Here is a 14,448-nt window from a genome sequence, read left to right on the forward strand (position 1 = left end):
ATGTCGTCTGGACCTGGATCTGGTTTCTAATCGGACAGTAAACAATGACCGGCCCGCGGAAGAGGAAGTCTTTTCTTTTTTAAAGATTATTTTTTGGGGCATTTTCAGCCTTTATTTTTAACAGGACAGCTGAAGACATGAAGGGGGGGGAAATGACATGCAGCAAAGGGCCGCAGGTCGGAATCGAACCCGGGCCCGCTGCGTCAAGGAGTAAACCTCTATATCTGTGCGCCCGCCCTACCAACTGAGCTATCCGGGTGCCCAAAGATAAGTCTTGCCCCTATCCACTGGCTACACCGGAACCCCAGAAATATTGGCCGTTGCCCCCCAGAGGCAGGGGGGGCAACGGCGATCGACGGGTTCAGATATTGGTGGTTGAGTAATGTTAATGTGCAGCTCAGTGGAGTAAAGTTCCTGTGTTTGTTCCTCAGAGCTGTAAAAGGCCGCGTCTGGAGCGGGGAGTGATATTCATAGATGATGACGCGCTGGGACTGGAACGTGAGCCATCAGGTCCTCCGAGTTGGAGGTCCGCAGAGCCAAACAGCCAAGCAGCGGGTTGGTCCTCCTCATGCTGTGTGAGTACACTGCAGACGTAGATGCTGAGTTACACCAGTAATATGGCTTAACTGATACATGGGGGATACATTTGGATAGGCATGTTTCAGAAGACATTTTGACATCTAACAGTAAAATATGCACAGTTGTCATGAAGGGGTATAGACCAGAGACCACAACCGTTTTTCTTTTCTTTTTTGTACCAGGCTGTAAACATGTTTAATTCTGCTGTAAAGTTGGGCATTTTAACATAGGGGTCTATAGGGATTGACTCCCTTTTGGAGCCAACCCTTAAGTGGGCACTCTGTCTTCATTTTTCACCACCGGAGATTGCCACTTGGTTGCAGCGGTATATACCACAAACAGACAATTTACGGTTGTTTGTGGTATAACAACCACAGACAATTTACGGTTACCAAACCGTAAATTATCTACAGTATTGAAAACAACAACAACAACAACAACAAAAAAGAAAAAACGTTTTCATTCCTTTTTAAAATCGAATCATGGATTTGGAGAATCAATACCAAACAAATCAAAGTATTGAATAGACCTTCCAGGGCAGACATTTTGAGTTGTTGTAGCAGTAAAAGCACATGTGTAACTCATTTTGTAAATGAGTTCAGTAAAATGTCTCAGTAAAGCCATTCCTGTGAGCCAGCATTCGCAACATCAAGGCTAGGTAAATTGGACTCCTCAATAAAATGCAGTCATCATGAATGTTATTAGTTACACCTGTGGTTTTACTGCAATGACATCAAACTTGATGTAAAAATATCTGCTGTAAAAAAAAAAAAAAAAAAAAAAAAAAGGTCCAATGTGCATGCTGGCTCGCTTGTACAGTTCACCAAGACATTTAAATGAAATGGAGCCGCCCTTATTGTCATAAGTTACACGTGTGCTTGTCCTGCTATGAGATGTCTGTCGTAAAAGAAGAATTACTTTATTAATCCCCTTTGGGAAAGGTCTGTTTTACCAGTCGGTGTCATAAAGGGCCCACAGAAACACAGATTGGTTAACCCTCTCATGGATGTTGTTGGTCGAGTAGGTTATAGCTATTTCTAGACCACTTATTTTATTTTTATTTTATCACTATGTCAGCATTGGGGTCAATATTACCATTCACTAACACCACTGGGCGGCAGTATACTCCACCAAATTGACAAACACTGTGGTTAAAGTCTCTACGATGTATAGGCTTAGAATGAGACAAATGTGGACATTGCAGATCATATTTTACAAACGGGTATGTTTGTTTTAACAGAAAACTAAGTAAATAAATGCGAGGTTGATTGAAACGGTATACTACACTATATATTACCTTAAGAAGTGTGTGTGTGTGTGTTTTAACAGCTGTTATTAGATTTTTTTTATTTTTTAACTGTTCAGATGTTTTTATTTATATCATTTTGATTTCTTTTACATGAAGTCAAATGATCTGCAGATTATTCATTAAGAGATGGGTCTGAGTGGATTGGATCAACACCAACAACAACAAAAGTACATCCGGAATTTAACTTAGAATTATTATTAGTAGATTACTCTGACGAATATTTTAACAGATACATTTTTTGGTCTATAAAATGTCACAAAATATAAAAGAAATGGTCATTTCCAAATGATAATGACATTTCATGCTTCATCCGACCATCAATCTAAAACCCCAAAGATAGTTAGTTAGTTTACTATCGTATATTACAATAGAAAGCATCAAATCCTCACATTTGAAAAGCTGCTAATGTTCGGCATCTCTGCTTGAGAAATGACTGAAACGATTAATCAAGTATCAAAATAGTTGCTGATTACTTTCTGTTGATCCTCAATTAATTGGCTAGTTGTTCTAGATTTAGGCTCTAGATTTATTACAGGGCTGTTTATCAGACTGCATTAGGTGAAGTTGGGTGGGGCAAATAAACGGACAACTGAGAGTGTTTCAGAGATGCATTGCTGCAGTCTGACCCAATCAATCTAGATGCATCAAGTAACACAATCTTCTTAAAGGTATCTAGAGGCTGTTTTTGGATCATTTGAATAATCTATCTTCCTAAATAATCATAATTATTGGACACGCTGTTCAGAATGCAGATCTCAGGAATGGTTGAACTCTCACAACTGTGTTTTACCTTGCCACAGGTGTGTGGCTTGGATTTAGAGCTGTGGATGGTTGGAGGTGGAAAAAGAGGAGGAGGGAAAGTGAAGTCGAAAAAGCATGTCCGTCTCTGGTTTCCCTGCAGCTACATGACCCCGGCTCCTTTGTCCCGCGAGCGCTGACTGACGGCCTGAATGGGGCCCTTTGAAGCAAGCTCCAGTTTTAATTAAGAGGGTTTGCCTCGCCTGGACCGTTGATCTGTGAAAGCCACGGGGATAAATATTGAATGGGGTTCACCCGCTGGTTACTGCGCCCGAGGGATAAACAGGTGCTTTGGAGGGCAGATATTTGCCAGGGCCCCCTTACCTGCGGAGTGTGGTCATATTGGGAGGGGGTGTTTGGTGTCATGTCTTCCGAGGTATTGGCTATTGAAGCCCACCCTTATTGGAATGAATTCCAAGCCCTCGAAAGCTGTGGAATGAGGAGCAAATTGGCATCCAGTGAAGGCGCCAGTGATACCTAAGTGATCCACTGCCTGCGGCCCCTCAGTGCCCTCTGACTGGCCCCTTGGAGTGTGAGATTTCCATCTCTCAGGTGTTGGCAGGGAATACAGCAACAGAAGCCTACCTGTGAATATTCGGAGGTGTTCAGTAACACCACTGACCTCTGTTCTGTCAATTCAAGAAAGCTTTAGCCATTGCATACACTTACACCTGGTTCACCTACACCTGGTAGTGTAGGTATACCAAGGAAACTTAGTAAACCTGTACTTAGTAAACTTAGTATACTTGAAGAAGCTTAGGAAACCTAAAAACAAAAACGTAGTACACCTGTCCTGTACAGTGTACCTGTAAATGTGTGTTAATAAGAAAACAATTCCCTCACTTAACATTTGTTTTCAAGACAAAGCGAGGGAATTCTCATTGCTAGTGGCACCCAAGGAGCAACACCAGTGGAATTGTCTGTGCTGAAAGAACCGGTATGTTCTTGTTGCGAGCAGAGCTGGCGTCCCGTTTGCCCCTTTTGCCAGTTATCTACATTCCTTTCTAGGGGGTGTCTGCTCTGGGCTGTGGGGCCAGGCTTGAAACCTTGTTGTCCTGGCATCTCGGGAGGCAGGCGCGTAAAAGGATACTCCTGTGTCAGCTGTTTCCTGCTGCAGCTTTTGACAAGGGCCCCTATTCATCAGCAAGCCCTTCTACACTGCCCCAACCCACACCTCCACCCCCCACCCACCTGCCAATGAATAAGTAATTATTAGCCATCTTGGGGCAGGATATTTGGATGGCTCTATTTAATGTGGCAGTAGCAGGTAAGGTGATCGGGCTCAGGGCCCAGGCTGCGGAGCGTAACTGTTCCAGAGGAGAAAGGTAACCTGAACTGGTGTTGGGGCCCTGCAGCACCTCTGTTTATTTTTCACATGGGCTCAGGGCTCGTTATCCCTCTTAACTCTAAAAGACGGCTCTCTAAGGGCTGTCCTTGGCCTGCACTCCATCACACATTGTAATATTTGATGGGCAAACATGCTTGGAAAATCTGAGCCACCGGGTAACTCGAGCTACTCATCTGTCATCAGAAGTGGTACCTTCTGAGCTGCATCATAAGTTGCAATGCGTGACAACACATACCATTCATTTTTACTCGGAATCATTCAGGTAATTTGTTGAGGATTTAGGGAGACGTTTGTTTGCCACGCTTGTGAGTTATGCTTATTCAATATTAACAAAAATATGGTAAAAACTGAAGAAAGGGGACACTTTTTTTAAAAAAAATTTTATTTTTACATTTTACAAACGTCTAAAGTAGGGCTGTCCCAAAATTCATTTTATTTGAATATTTTGTTTGTTTTTGGAGTTACTTATGAGTTTAACTTTTAATTTTCTTTTTGCTTTAAACATACAATATGTAGTTTTGGGCCACTAGAGGTCTTAAATAACAACAATAACAAAAGACAGACTTTTTGACGAGGTTAGCCAGCTAGCTGCAACTACGCTGCATGGATCTGGCTTTGGGTGCTTCATAACGTTAGCTTTGAAAACATTACAGATTTCTCTGAGTTTGATTCTTGTTGGAAACATTTAGGATGTTGTAATACACAACTTAACAAAATATATAACATAGTTATAGTTGGCTTTTAAGACATTTAATGTCAATTTATATGCCACATAATATAGCTTTAAGCACAGTTTATTTAAGATGACACAAATTGGGAGACTGTAGATTTTCCATCCAAATCAGCAGAATCACGGGAGGGAGGGAGAGGGGACGGGATGAGGAGGAGGGAGGGGCGAGCTAGCCTCTGTTTTGTTTGAAAATATTTTGAACTTCAACAAGAAGTAACGTCACCCAACATCGCTTAGAGCACCTTAAGTATTTGATTATTCAATTTTAGATATTCGAATAACATCAAACCTGAAACCCTCCTGTTTCGATCTTTTGGAGTCCTAACTCCTAAGCAGCTAGGGAAAGATAAAGATCAGCCTCACTTTTGTCTGCTGCTCCTTGAAAAAGCTAATAATTTCATCTTAACTCATTTAGTCTCTCTACTTATAAATCACACTCAAGATCACTCTGTCCTTCAAATGATTCAGTCATTTATATTTTAATGTAAAGCGTTACCAAATGAATATCCTTGTTCCTTGTTTTCCGCAGGGTCTTAAAAAGTCTTAATGTCTAAAATTTCAAAATCAATATTTTAGGCCTTTAAAAAGTCTTACATTTGCAGTTCTTTTGTGTTCTAGGTCTTAAATCATTTTAAACAGGTCTTAATTTCCCTATGTCCATGGAACACTACCTCTAGTGCTCTTTAATATTCCGTGGTGTTGTAGTTTTTTCTTTCGATAGTCCAAATATAATTTCGCTGTATTACGACTACAAATGAAACCAACATGCAACTTATACTGCAGCCAATCTTTGGGATTGTACCACAGACATAAAACTGATTTTATTCTTCAGCTATGGGGAAGTGCAAGTTTAGCGAGACTTGGCATGATTAAAACTGAATTTAGAGCTTGGTTGATGTTGTGATAAAGGTCTTAAATTTCATTCATAATGGTCTTTAAAAAGGTCTTAAATTTGACTTGGTGAAACCTGCAGAAACCCTGTTGTGACGTCTGTGAATCATCTATCCACTGGTTGCCAGAAGGATGCAGAATGGACTCTTAACATTTGATTTTAATATTGCTTTTTAAGATGTATATAGTATTCAGCAAGATCTTGCTGCTACCCTGTTAATATATTAGTTTACTGTAAGTATTTTCACTGAATTTACATTTACATTTTTAAAAGGAGCGGATCAGTTTAAACTGAATTTCGTGTGTTTTATGTCTCTGCGCAGTCAAAGTATGGTTTCTTTCTACAAGAAGGCATTGATTACTGTTGTTTACACTAAAGCCTGTTTGCCTAAGCCTATTTAACAAATAAAATGGTAGTAAAAAAAAAAAAATGCTTTCAGTAATGTAAAGTGAGAGTAAGGGGGAAAAAAAATGTCTTTTGTTTTTTTTCAAAATTCAAAACGGACACACATTAATATGAAAATGGAAATACATTAACCCTTATGTGTTACTATATTTACCTTTTGTAAATCACCTTTTTATATTTGTGCTGGATACATGTAAATATATAGATAAGTTACTGCTACTACTGATAATATTGATAATGATGTATTTTAGACTAGAAAATGATATTACAGTTCCAATACTGGATATGAGAAGTCTGTGATTGGATGGTGTATGTGAGCCACTGAATAGTCAAAGAGTACACCACTTAAAAGAGCTCAACACATAAGCAGGATCAGTTTCATAAGCATTGCCGGCTACACTTCACCTGTGGGGGGGATCTGCCACGTCACTGGATGGCCAATTATAGATTTTGTCAGCCGCCACAATGGTGGCCTATCATCTTTCACTCAAAAAGGTCATCTAGTACAGCGTGACAGGACACCTTATGTATGGATGCAGATTCTGTACTACAGATTCTATACAGATACAATTCTGCAGAGTATACAACACATTCTATCACAGAGCCTATTCAGGCAGTGGACAATAGTGATGAGTCGGGAGCTTTTTGTATCATAATACACTGGGATTGCGTCACCAATGTTCCTACTTTATTTATACTTTAATTTCATTAAACTTCCATTTAGGGTTGCACAATATGAGGAGAATATGCGATAACGTTGAATATCGCAATAACAATATTACTTGCGATAAATAAACAGATATTAAAGTGGACTCAGTTCTGCAAATTACTTGTTGAATTTAAAACAAATGAAAGGAAATCATTTCCAACATTATTTTATTGAACAAATTAAACATTGAATTGAATATAAAAGGCATCACTTTAAAAAAAAGTTACATTTTAAAGTGCAGTTTTCTACTGATATTTTCTTTCAACTAACACAAACCATCTGAGTGTCTTTGACTCATGTCACAGCCTTTCGCGATGTGTTTATTGCATAAGTTGATATCGCGATGACGATAAAAAAACAAATATGTTGTGCAGCCCTACTTTTATTCTCCAATTTAAATGCATTGACTTGTTGAGTAGTGTCACCTCAGAATTTATTTATTTACATTTTTAACTGTTCATCCATATTCCAAACAAACGTGGTTCTGATCCATCTCTTCTCTGTGCAACATCTAAGACCCAGTTTCCAATTACCTAATCGTTTACTCCAAAAAAAGCACTGAATTTGTCTTTACATTATTTAACAAAGGAATTTGGGAGGGATGGAATTCATAGAATTGGCACAACTGTAAAGGACTGTTCTATCCGCACAGAAATGACAGCTCCTGGTATTGAGGCATTAACCTAACAAGATGTGCGACTGCTGCAGTACTGACATATTGAAATCTAGCTGCGAACTACCTCTCAATATTTCTTTCTTTCTATCCAGTCCCCTGAACCGTGCTCCCGGTGCCCGTGTGCTTCAACCAAAGACGGCGTGAAGGAGAAAGACAAAGATGGCAAAAAGAAGATTCCTAAGATCTTCTTTGGCACTCGCACACATAAACAGATAACTCAGATTACCCACGAGCTTAAGCGCACTGTTTACTCCAGTGTGCCCATGACCATCTTATCCAGTAGAGGTCACACCTGCGTCAACTCATCGGTGGCACCTCACTCCAACCGCAATGAACGCTGCAAGGATCTGCTGGATGCCAAAGATGTGAGCATGAACACTCACATACACGCATACATTCCCATTTAACCAGGGATACTCAACTTGCTTTCCCAGGGACCACTTTTGCAAAATAACAGGAGGCCAGGAACCAGTTAATAAACAAACATTAATATTTATCATATACAATAAATAAACGTGAAAGGCCCATAACTCATCTTTCTTTGGCATTCTTTGGTTCTTCTGGTTGGCACAAGGATTGACACTAGGCCTGTATGACAGATAAAGCAGATATGTTACTGACATTTAATAGCTGCAATTGGGTTTTAGCTGTAAATGCTTTGGTTACATTTTAAAAGGTTTATACATTAAACATGGCTGGAACCTCTTCCATCATGCAATCACTCAAATGTTGGATTGATTCATAAACATGAACCATTAACATGAACATAACAAATGGAAAGAATGAATAGCTTATTGAAGCTTGTTTTAAGCACTTTGGCACTTTATATACATTCAAAGTACAAAATAAATCCCAGTTTCAATCAATTTGTTTTTATTGTGAATTAGAAAATGGTCTGCGGGCCACCTGGCAATCTGGCCCGTGGGCCTATATTAAGTATCACTGCATTAAACCTATTTTAATCCACCTCTTTGATCCCTCACAGAGAATAGCAGCTGGGGTCAACTTGAATACATACGGTTCACTTCCTTTATGTAGACTTCAATTGTTAAAATGTGTCTTGCAAAGAGATCTCTAAAGTATCCTACCAGAACTAATTAACAACCTGTATGTTTGCTATAGTCCATGACTTAGGCCAGTTCAGCCAGACTCTATTTGTTTGTACCCTCTTGCCTCACAAAAAAACTGTTCTGGACCCGCATTGGACTCTTTTTGAACCAGGATTGAGCCCCTTGCAGCTGGGAAATCTAACACCACTTTCTCCACGGAATGAAACGGTCATCCACTGGTTACACTAGCTAGTGAATAGCTGCTTTCCGATCGGAGGGATTTTTGCGGTTCCTAGAACATAAAATTCCTAGAACCCTTTTTTTCCTCGTGTTCCGACTGGACCAATTTGGGGATTTTTAAGTCCCCCTGGCCGCAAGTCCTGTAACTCTTTCAGCTCCTACTTCAGGGCAGGGTCTTTTCCCTTTTCAGCATATGAACCTAGGTGAACGAGGGTCGGGTTTCCGGTACAGACAGACCAAAAACGCCATCTTATTCATCACTAATTTTACTTCTGACAACGTTTTAGGCAAGAAATTTTAGATTTAGAATATAGGCAGTCTTGCGTAAATTGATGCCGAATTGACAATTTGCTTCAAAGTTTTCAGAGTTGAGAAGCTCCATGAAGTGAGGAGACAGCCAGCAGGCGCCTGCCCCGGCCGCTAGCTCGTCGCTCAGCCAGTCATGCTCAGAGACCCCGCTGTAAGCTGGAGGTCTCTCAGACCGCACTTGCCGGTTCGCCGTTGACGGTTCGTTTGTTTAAATATCACAACACATGTCCATCATAAGATTAACGGGAACCTGTGGTTAACTGTCTTTTCGGTTAAACTCCACAAGCATGTCCTGCGGCTCGCCGGCCGACACACACACACACACACACACACACACACACACACACACACACAGTCACACACACACGTCCACAGCGCAGCAGGCAGAGGCGGGGGAGAGAGAGAGAGATTCCCGTTTTTATTCGGGAGACTTGTTTGAATTATGACAAATATGCTATATACATTACATTTAATATTTAGTTCATACTTTTCTTGGTGTATTTGTTTTCTGATTTGAACGCTATGAAGACCGTTGCCGTGCTTACATCACTCCCTTACCCCTCCTATAGTCCCTATGGCCACTTGGCCAGTGCGAATGCAATTGGAAAAAACGGTTTTGGGGGAGAGTAGTTAGTAGATCTGTTTAGAAGTGGACTTTTCCTATAACTACGTTCCTGTAACTACTTGGTCAGAAAGCAGCTATAGACAACATAAAACAGACCTAAAACTTTATGAGAACTTTTTTGATTTCTCTCCCTCATACATACTACGCACTTGACCCCCAAACCATAATGTACTGTGAATAGACCTTTGCTGCAGAGGTTTTCAGTCTCCCTGTAACACAAACCCACAGGTAACTACCGCTACCTGACAAAACTCCTTCGACAATGTAGCCTCAGAGCAGCAATTATGCTGCTACAATATCCACAATTGGTCCAGTCGGCTCTTTTTGACACACTAAAATGTCAAGAACCATTGAGTGAGCTTCTTTTTTTTTTTTTTTAAGAGACATGAGACACTTGTAAACCCCCATACTGTCCTAAACTTGAGGCTCCTACTGCAATGAGGGCAATTACGCTGTCATTGGAGGTGTTGAAGTTGTAAAAGAAAACTGCATTGAGAAATTGCACATTAAGAATATTGCGTCCTTGTGGGAATTAAATCCCTTCATCCAGAGATAATGATTGTGTCTGGAGGTTACTGAGTCCACAGTATTTGTGTTTGACAGTGTCACCTCAAGCTGTTAAATCATAAAGAACAGGGTGGGACATCTGAAGCAGATACCTGTGTTGACAGTGTAATTGGGGCTTGGTACATGCGATGCTGCTTCTTTACACTTTCTTTTACATTCACTGTATGAGTGTCAGCACATGTAAACTACTAGAATAGCTGGAACACCTGATCACAGGGAGCCTCTGAAATACTGTATGTCACCTCTGGTTATATTGGAGACAAGAAGAGAAGAAAAGAAATTAAACGGAGTGGTTATCTCAGAAATTTAAGAATTTCTAATGTTGCAAATTTTAAACTGTCTGGATTAGTTGTGACAAAAAGGAAGATATAACAAATTGAAGACATTCAAGCTGCTATTAGTTGATCGTTCAACATGTTTTCATACAGTTTGAATGCCAAAAATGTAAAGGTTTCAGTGTTTTCCCATTATATTATTCTCGGGAGGGTTGAAAAGACTTTGAATTGAAAGTACAGCTAGAGCTACAACAATGATTCAATTAGTCAATTGACAGAATCTGCAACTAGATCGATGAACTATTAATTTAGTCATTTGTTTTTAAGAAGAAAAGACCAAAATTCTACCTCACAGTATATTACTATCCAATATCCAATGCTGTCCAAACTGCTCCAAATTCCAAACACCAAGTTCATTGGGTACCGCAGAAGACAAGTGTAAGGTAGATCGCATGAACTGTTCTCGAGATATTAATATAAGGCAACGGACACCCACACGCAAACACACATACACAGATTCCTCAATTTATAGTTCGATCATCAATTAAAAATGGATTAATTTCAATAAAGTTATCTGGTTTGTTTTGTGAGTGAGTGAAGTAAGCGCTTGTGGGACAGGCCTCAATGAAAGCAGTGGCGCTGATGTTGTCAATGGTCTTTAGGTTTATACTGAATCCAGGACACTTCTTGGGCCAGTTGGTGGCATTGCTTAGCTGTGTGTTATAGCTCCATTTCTGCCAGTGACTTAGCACTGTTAGCTCACCTGGTAGAGCGTGCGCATCATGTATGGCTGAGTCCTTACTGCAGCGGCCCAGTTTTGATTCCAGCCTTAGCTGCATGTCATCCCCCTCTCTATATCTCTAGCTATGACAAAGCTAATTATATCTTTAAAAGAAATCTGGTCCACTCGTCCCCAAAGTGTGTGGAGATCAATGAATGTATGTACCTGTGACAATTGCTACACGTGTTATGTTTCGTTAAGTTCCTGCATCGAAAAAGGACTGTATGTGATCAGTCAGACGACATGATCCATTTTAGGGCTAGGCGATATGGAGAAAATCAAATATCACAATATTTTTGACCAAATACCTCGATATCGATACCGCAACGATATTGTAGTGTTGACTATTGGTGCTTTCACAAAATATTTACACAATGAGATTTTTGATAAATAATCATCAGTAATGTGGATATAATGACTAAGTGGGTAAAGGCAAATAATAGAACAGTTACAACAGTCTGGTGAGTTCAGAAAATGACATCACTTTACTGTAATGCAGCCTTTAAAACCAGTAAAAGACAACACTTGTGCCATATTACGATATCCAAAATCTAAGACGATATCTAGTAATATTGCCCAGCTCTAATCCATTGAATGCTGATGACTTTGAGTGAAGAATTTGTATATTGCAGGGTAAGTCATGCCACTACTACCATGGTGTCCAGAGGATGCGCGACCAGTGCACTCTACAGCGGGTCCACGGACTCCATGATGCCTGGGACATTGAGGACATTGTCGCACTGGGCAAACGGCTCCGGTCATGCTCCTACTATGCTGCCCGTGAACTTATGCAGGAAGCCTTAATCATCTTCTGCCCATATAACTACCTGCTGGACCCAATGATCAGAGAGAGTGTGAGTAGAGTTTGGACGAGAGGGTGAAGAAATGATTGAACAATCAGGGAAAACGTTGCAGGGGAAAGGAGCAACCAGATGAGTTTAGTTCATAAGAGTTGAGGCATACTCTCTACTTACTCTCTTGCCTCCAATTTACATTTTCACCAGATGGAGATCGACCTGGCAGGCCAGATCGTTGTGCTGGACGAGGCCCACAACATTGAGGACTGTGCAAGGGAGAGTGCCAGCTACACTTTAGACCACAACAGTCTGCTGATGTCCAGGGACGAGCTCGACGGCATGGTCAGCAGCAACATCAGACGCTCCAAACACGAGACACTAAGGAACTTCTGCTATAGTCTGATCAAGTTAGTGATTCATTGACTTCATTTTTGCTCATCTGTAGTTATCATATTCTTAGTACATATTAACTGTGGATGTATCTGTGTCCATGGTGTAGTTGGATCCAGGAGAGCCAAAGCCTGATGTCTGAACGGGGATATGAGAGCGCCTGTAAAGTCTGGAATGGGAAGGATATACTGGGCATCTTTCATAACCTGGGTATCACTGCTGACACCTTCAGCATCCTTAAGGTACACCAAATACCTTTGTTCTACTTGTAGACTTTTGAGGTTTACCACATTTACCAGTGCAGGAGGGTGTAAGGGCCCACTGTGTAATGGGACAGCATTCTGGCTTATCAAAGATATATTGGTATGATAACTACAGCATTTAATGCAGAAAAAGATGGCTGGTTAATTTAGAAATGCTTTAATGTGGTCTCATTTATTTATGCAAAAAAAACCAGGGTGTGATATTTCTTGTAAAAAAAAAAAAAAAAAATAAATAAAAAAAAAAGGAGGAATATTTAAATATAGCTGCATGTTCTTATTTGGCTGTAGATGTTCTCTGATTATTGACAGCACTGTTTTTTTTTTAATATGTCTTCCACTGTCTTACTTTGCAACAGCAAAACTTGGCAGCAGTATTGGAGAAAGAGGAGCGTGTCGGTTTGGTCAACGGTAAAGAGGATATGGTTCAGATCCCAACCCTCAGCTCAGCTACCTCCACTGTCCTCAAAAACCTCTTCATGGTGCTTGGCTTTATCTACTCCACTGAGGACAACTGCAGGTCAGAGACAAAGAAACAAAGACAAAGAAGTCTGACCAAAATCCTAAATCATGCCAGTGTCTCAGATTAACCATTGTAAAGGGTATAGGATTGAACAATGGCTCAGTTCTCTGTGTATCTGTAGGTTTGCCGAGGACTACCGGGTAGCTCTGCAGAAAAGCTATGCTTGGACAAACCAGGTCCCACCTGATGTCGCTGACGCCCAGGGCTTTATCGTCCGGCCACGCTACAGACAACGCCAAAGCGTCCGAGTCAAGACAGAAGTCCTGACACTCAGCTTCTGGTGCCTTAACCCCGCTGTGGTGAGAGGTTAGAGATGGCACACCTTGCCATGTAGGCCGCAATGATCTGTTACTGAAGTCTATACAAATATATGGTTACACTTTACTTGAAGGTATCTACATAAGAGTGACATGACACTGTCATGAACGTGTCATAAACATTATAAACAAGTCATAAACGTTTATGACATAACTAGGGCTGTCAGTAAGTGTCATTCGGTTTTTGTCATGACAAGTGAGGGTTAGAGTTAGGGTTACGGTTAGGGTTCATGTGTCATGACAGTGTCATGTGTTCATGACAGTGTCATGTCACTCTTATGTAGATACCTTCTAGTAAAGTGTTACCAAATATATTTATGCCTTAAATGGCTTAAAAGGGTATGAAATTAAGGTTACCTGCTAAGTGCTGGTAAAATTTGTCACCAAAATAAAAAATGTTAGACTATTTACAATTTTTCCAGCTCTCCAATCTCCACTGTTCCACCCTTTAATATTTACATGTTTATGGCATACATTACAGATGAAACACCCCTTTAGGTTTATTGTGTCTGTATCTTTCAGGCTTTCTCTAGTTTGAGTAAGTCGGTGCACAGCATTGTGCTGACATCAGGAACCCTGTCACCCATGGGCTCGTTCTCTTCTGAACTTGGGGTGAAATTCTCCATCCAGCTGGAGGCCAACCATGTTATCAACAAGTCCCAGGTCAGTAGGTTTACCTATCACTGAGCCTCTGGGAACAATGCCACATGTGCACTTTGTGGCTCATCTGACAAAGTGTATTACTGTGTAAGGGGGAAATTTAGCTGCTTGATTCCTTGATGTCTAATTCCCTAATATCACTCTGATGTATGACTTGAACTTAAAACATCCCTCCAGTGACCTCAGGACTTATTGAAATCCCTAAGGAG

The 14,448-nt window shown here is 40.5% G+C and overlaps 1 protein-coding gene across 4 annotated transcripts in view; it reads left to right on the top strand.

The window, feature by feature from the left end:
- brip1 (BRCA1 interacting helicase 1) overlaps positions 1-14,448 on the top strand; it is a 48,472-nt gene that overhangs the window by 6,662 nt on the left and 27,362 nt on the right. For all 4 annotated transcript variants that reach the window (XM_078246915.1, XM_078246913.1, XM_078246916.1 and 1 more), the window contains exons 6-13: positions 432-575; positions 7,539-7,811; positions 11,925-12,146; positions 12,297-12,496; positions 12,589-12,721; positions 13,099-13,259; positions 13,384-13,561; positions 14,102-14,242. In XM_078246915.1, coding sequence (XP_078103041.1) covers positions 432-575; positions 7,539-7,811; positions 11,925-12,146; positions 12,297-12,496; positions 12,589-12,721; positions 13,099-13,259; positions 13,384-13,561; positions 14,102-14,242 — 1,452 coding nt within the window. The remainder of the gene's footprint in view (positions 1-431; positions 576-7,538; positions 7,812-11,924; positions 12,147-12,296; positions 12,497-12,588; positions 12,722-13,098; positions 13,260-13,383; positions 13,562-14,101; positions 14,243-14,448) is intronic.

This window comes from Sander vitreus, chromosome 3, assembly GCF_031162955.1.
Source record: "Sander vitreus isolate 19-12246 chromosome 3, sanVit1, whole genome shotgun sequence".
NCBI classification, from domain to species: domain Eukaryota; kingdom Metazoa; phylum Chordata; class Actinopteri; order Perciformes; family Percidae; genus Sander; species Sander vitreus.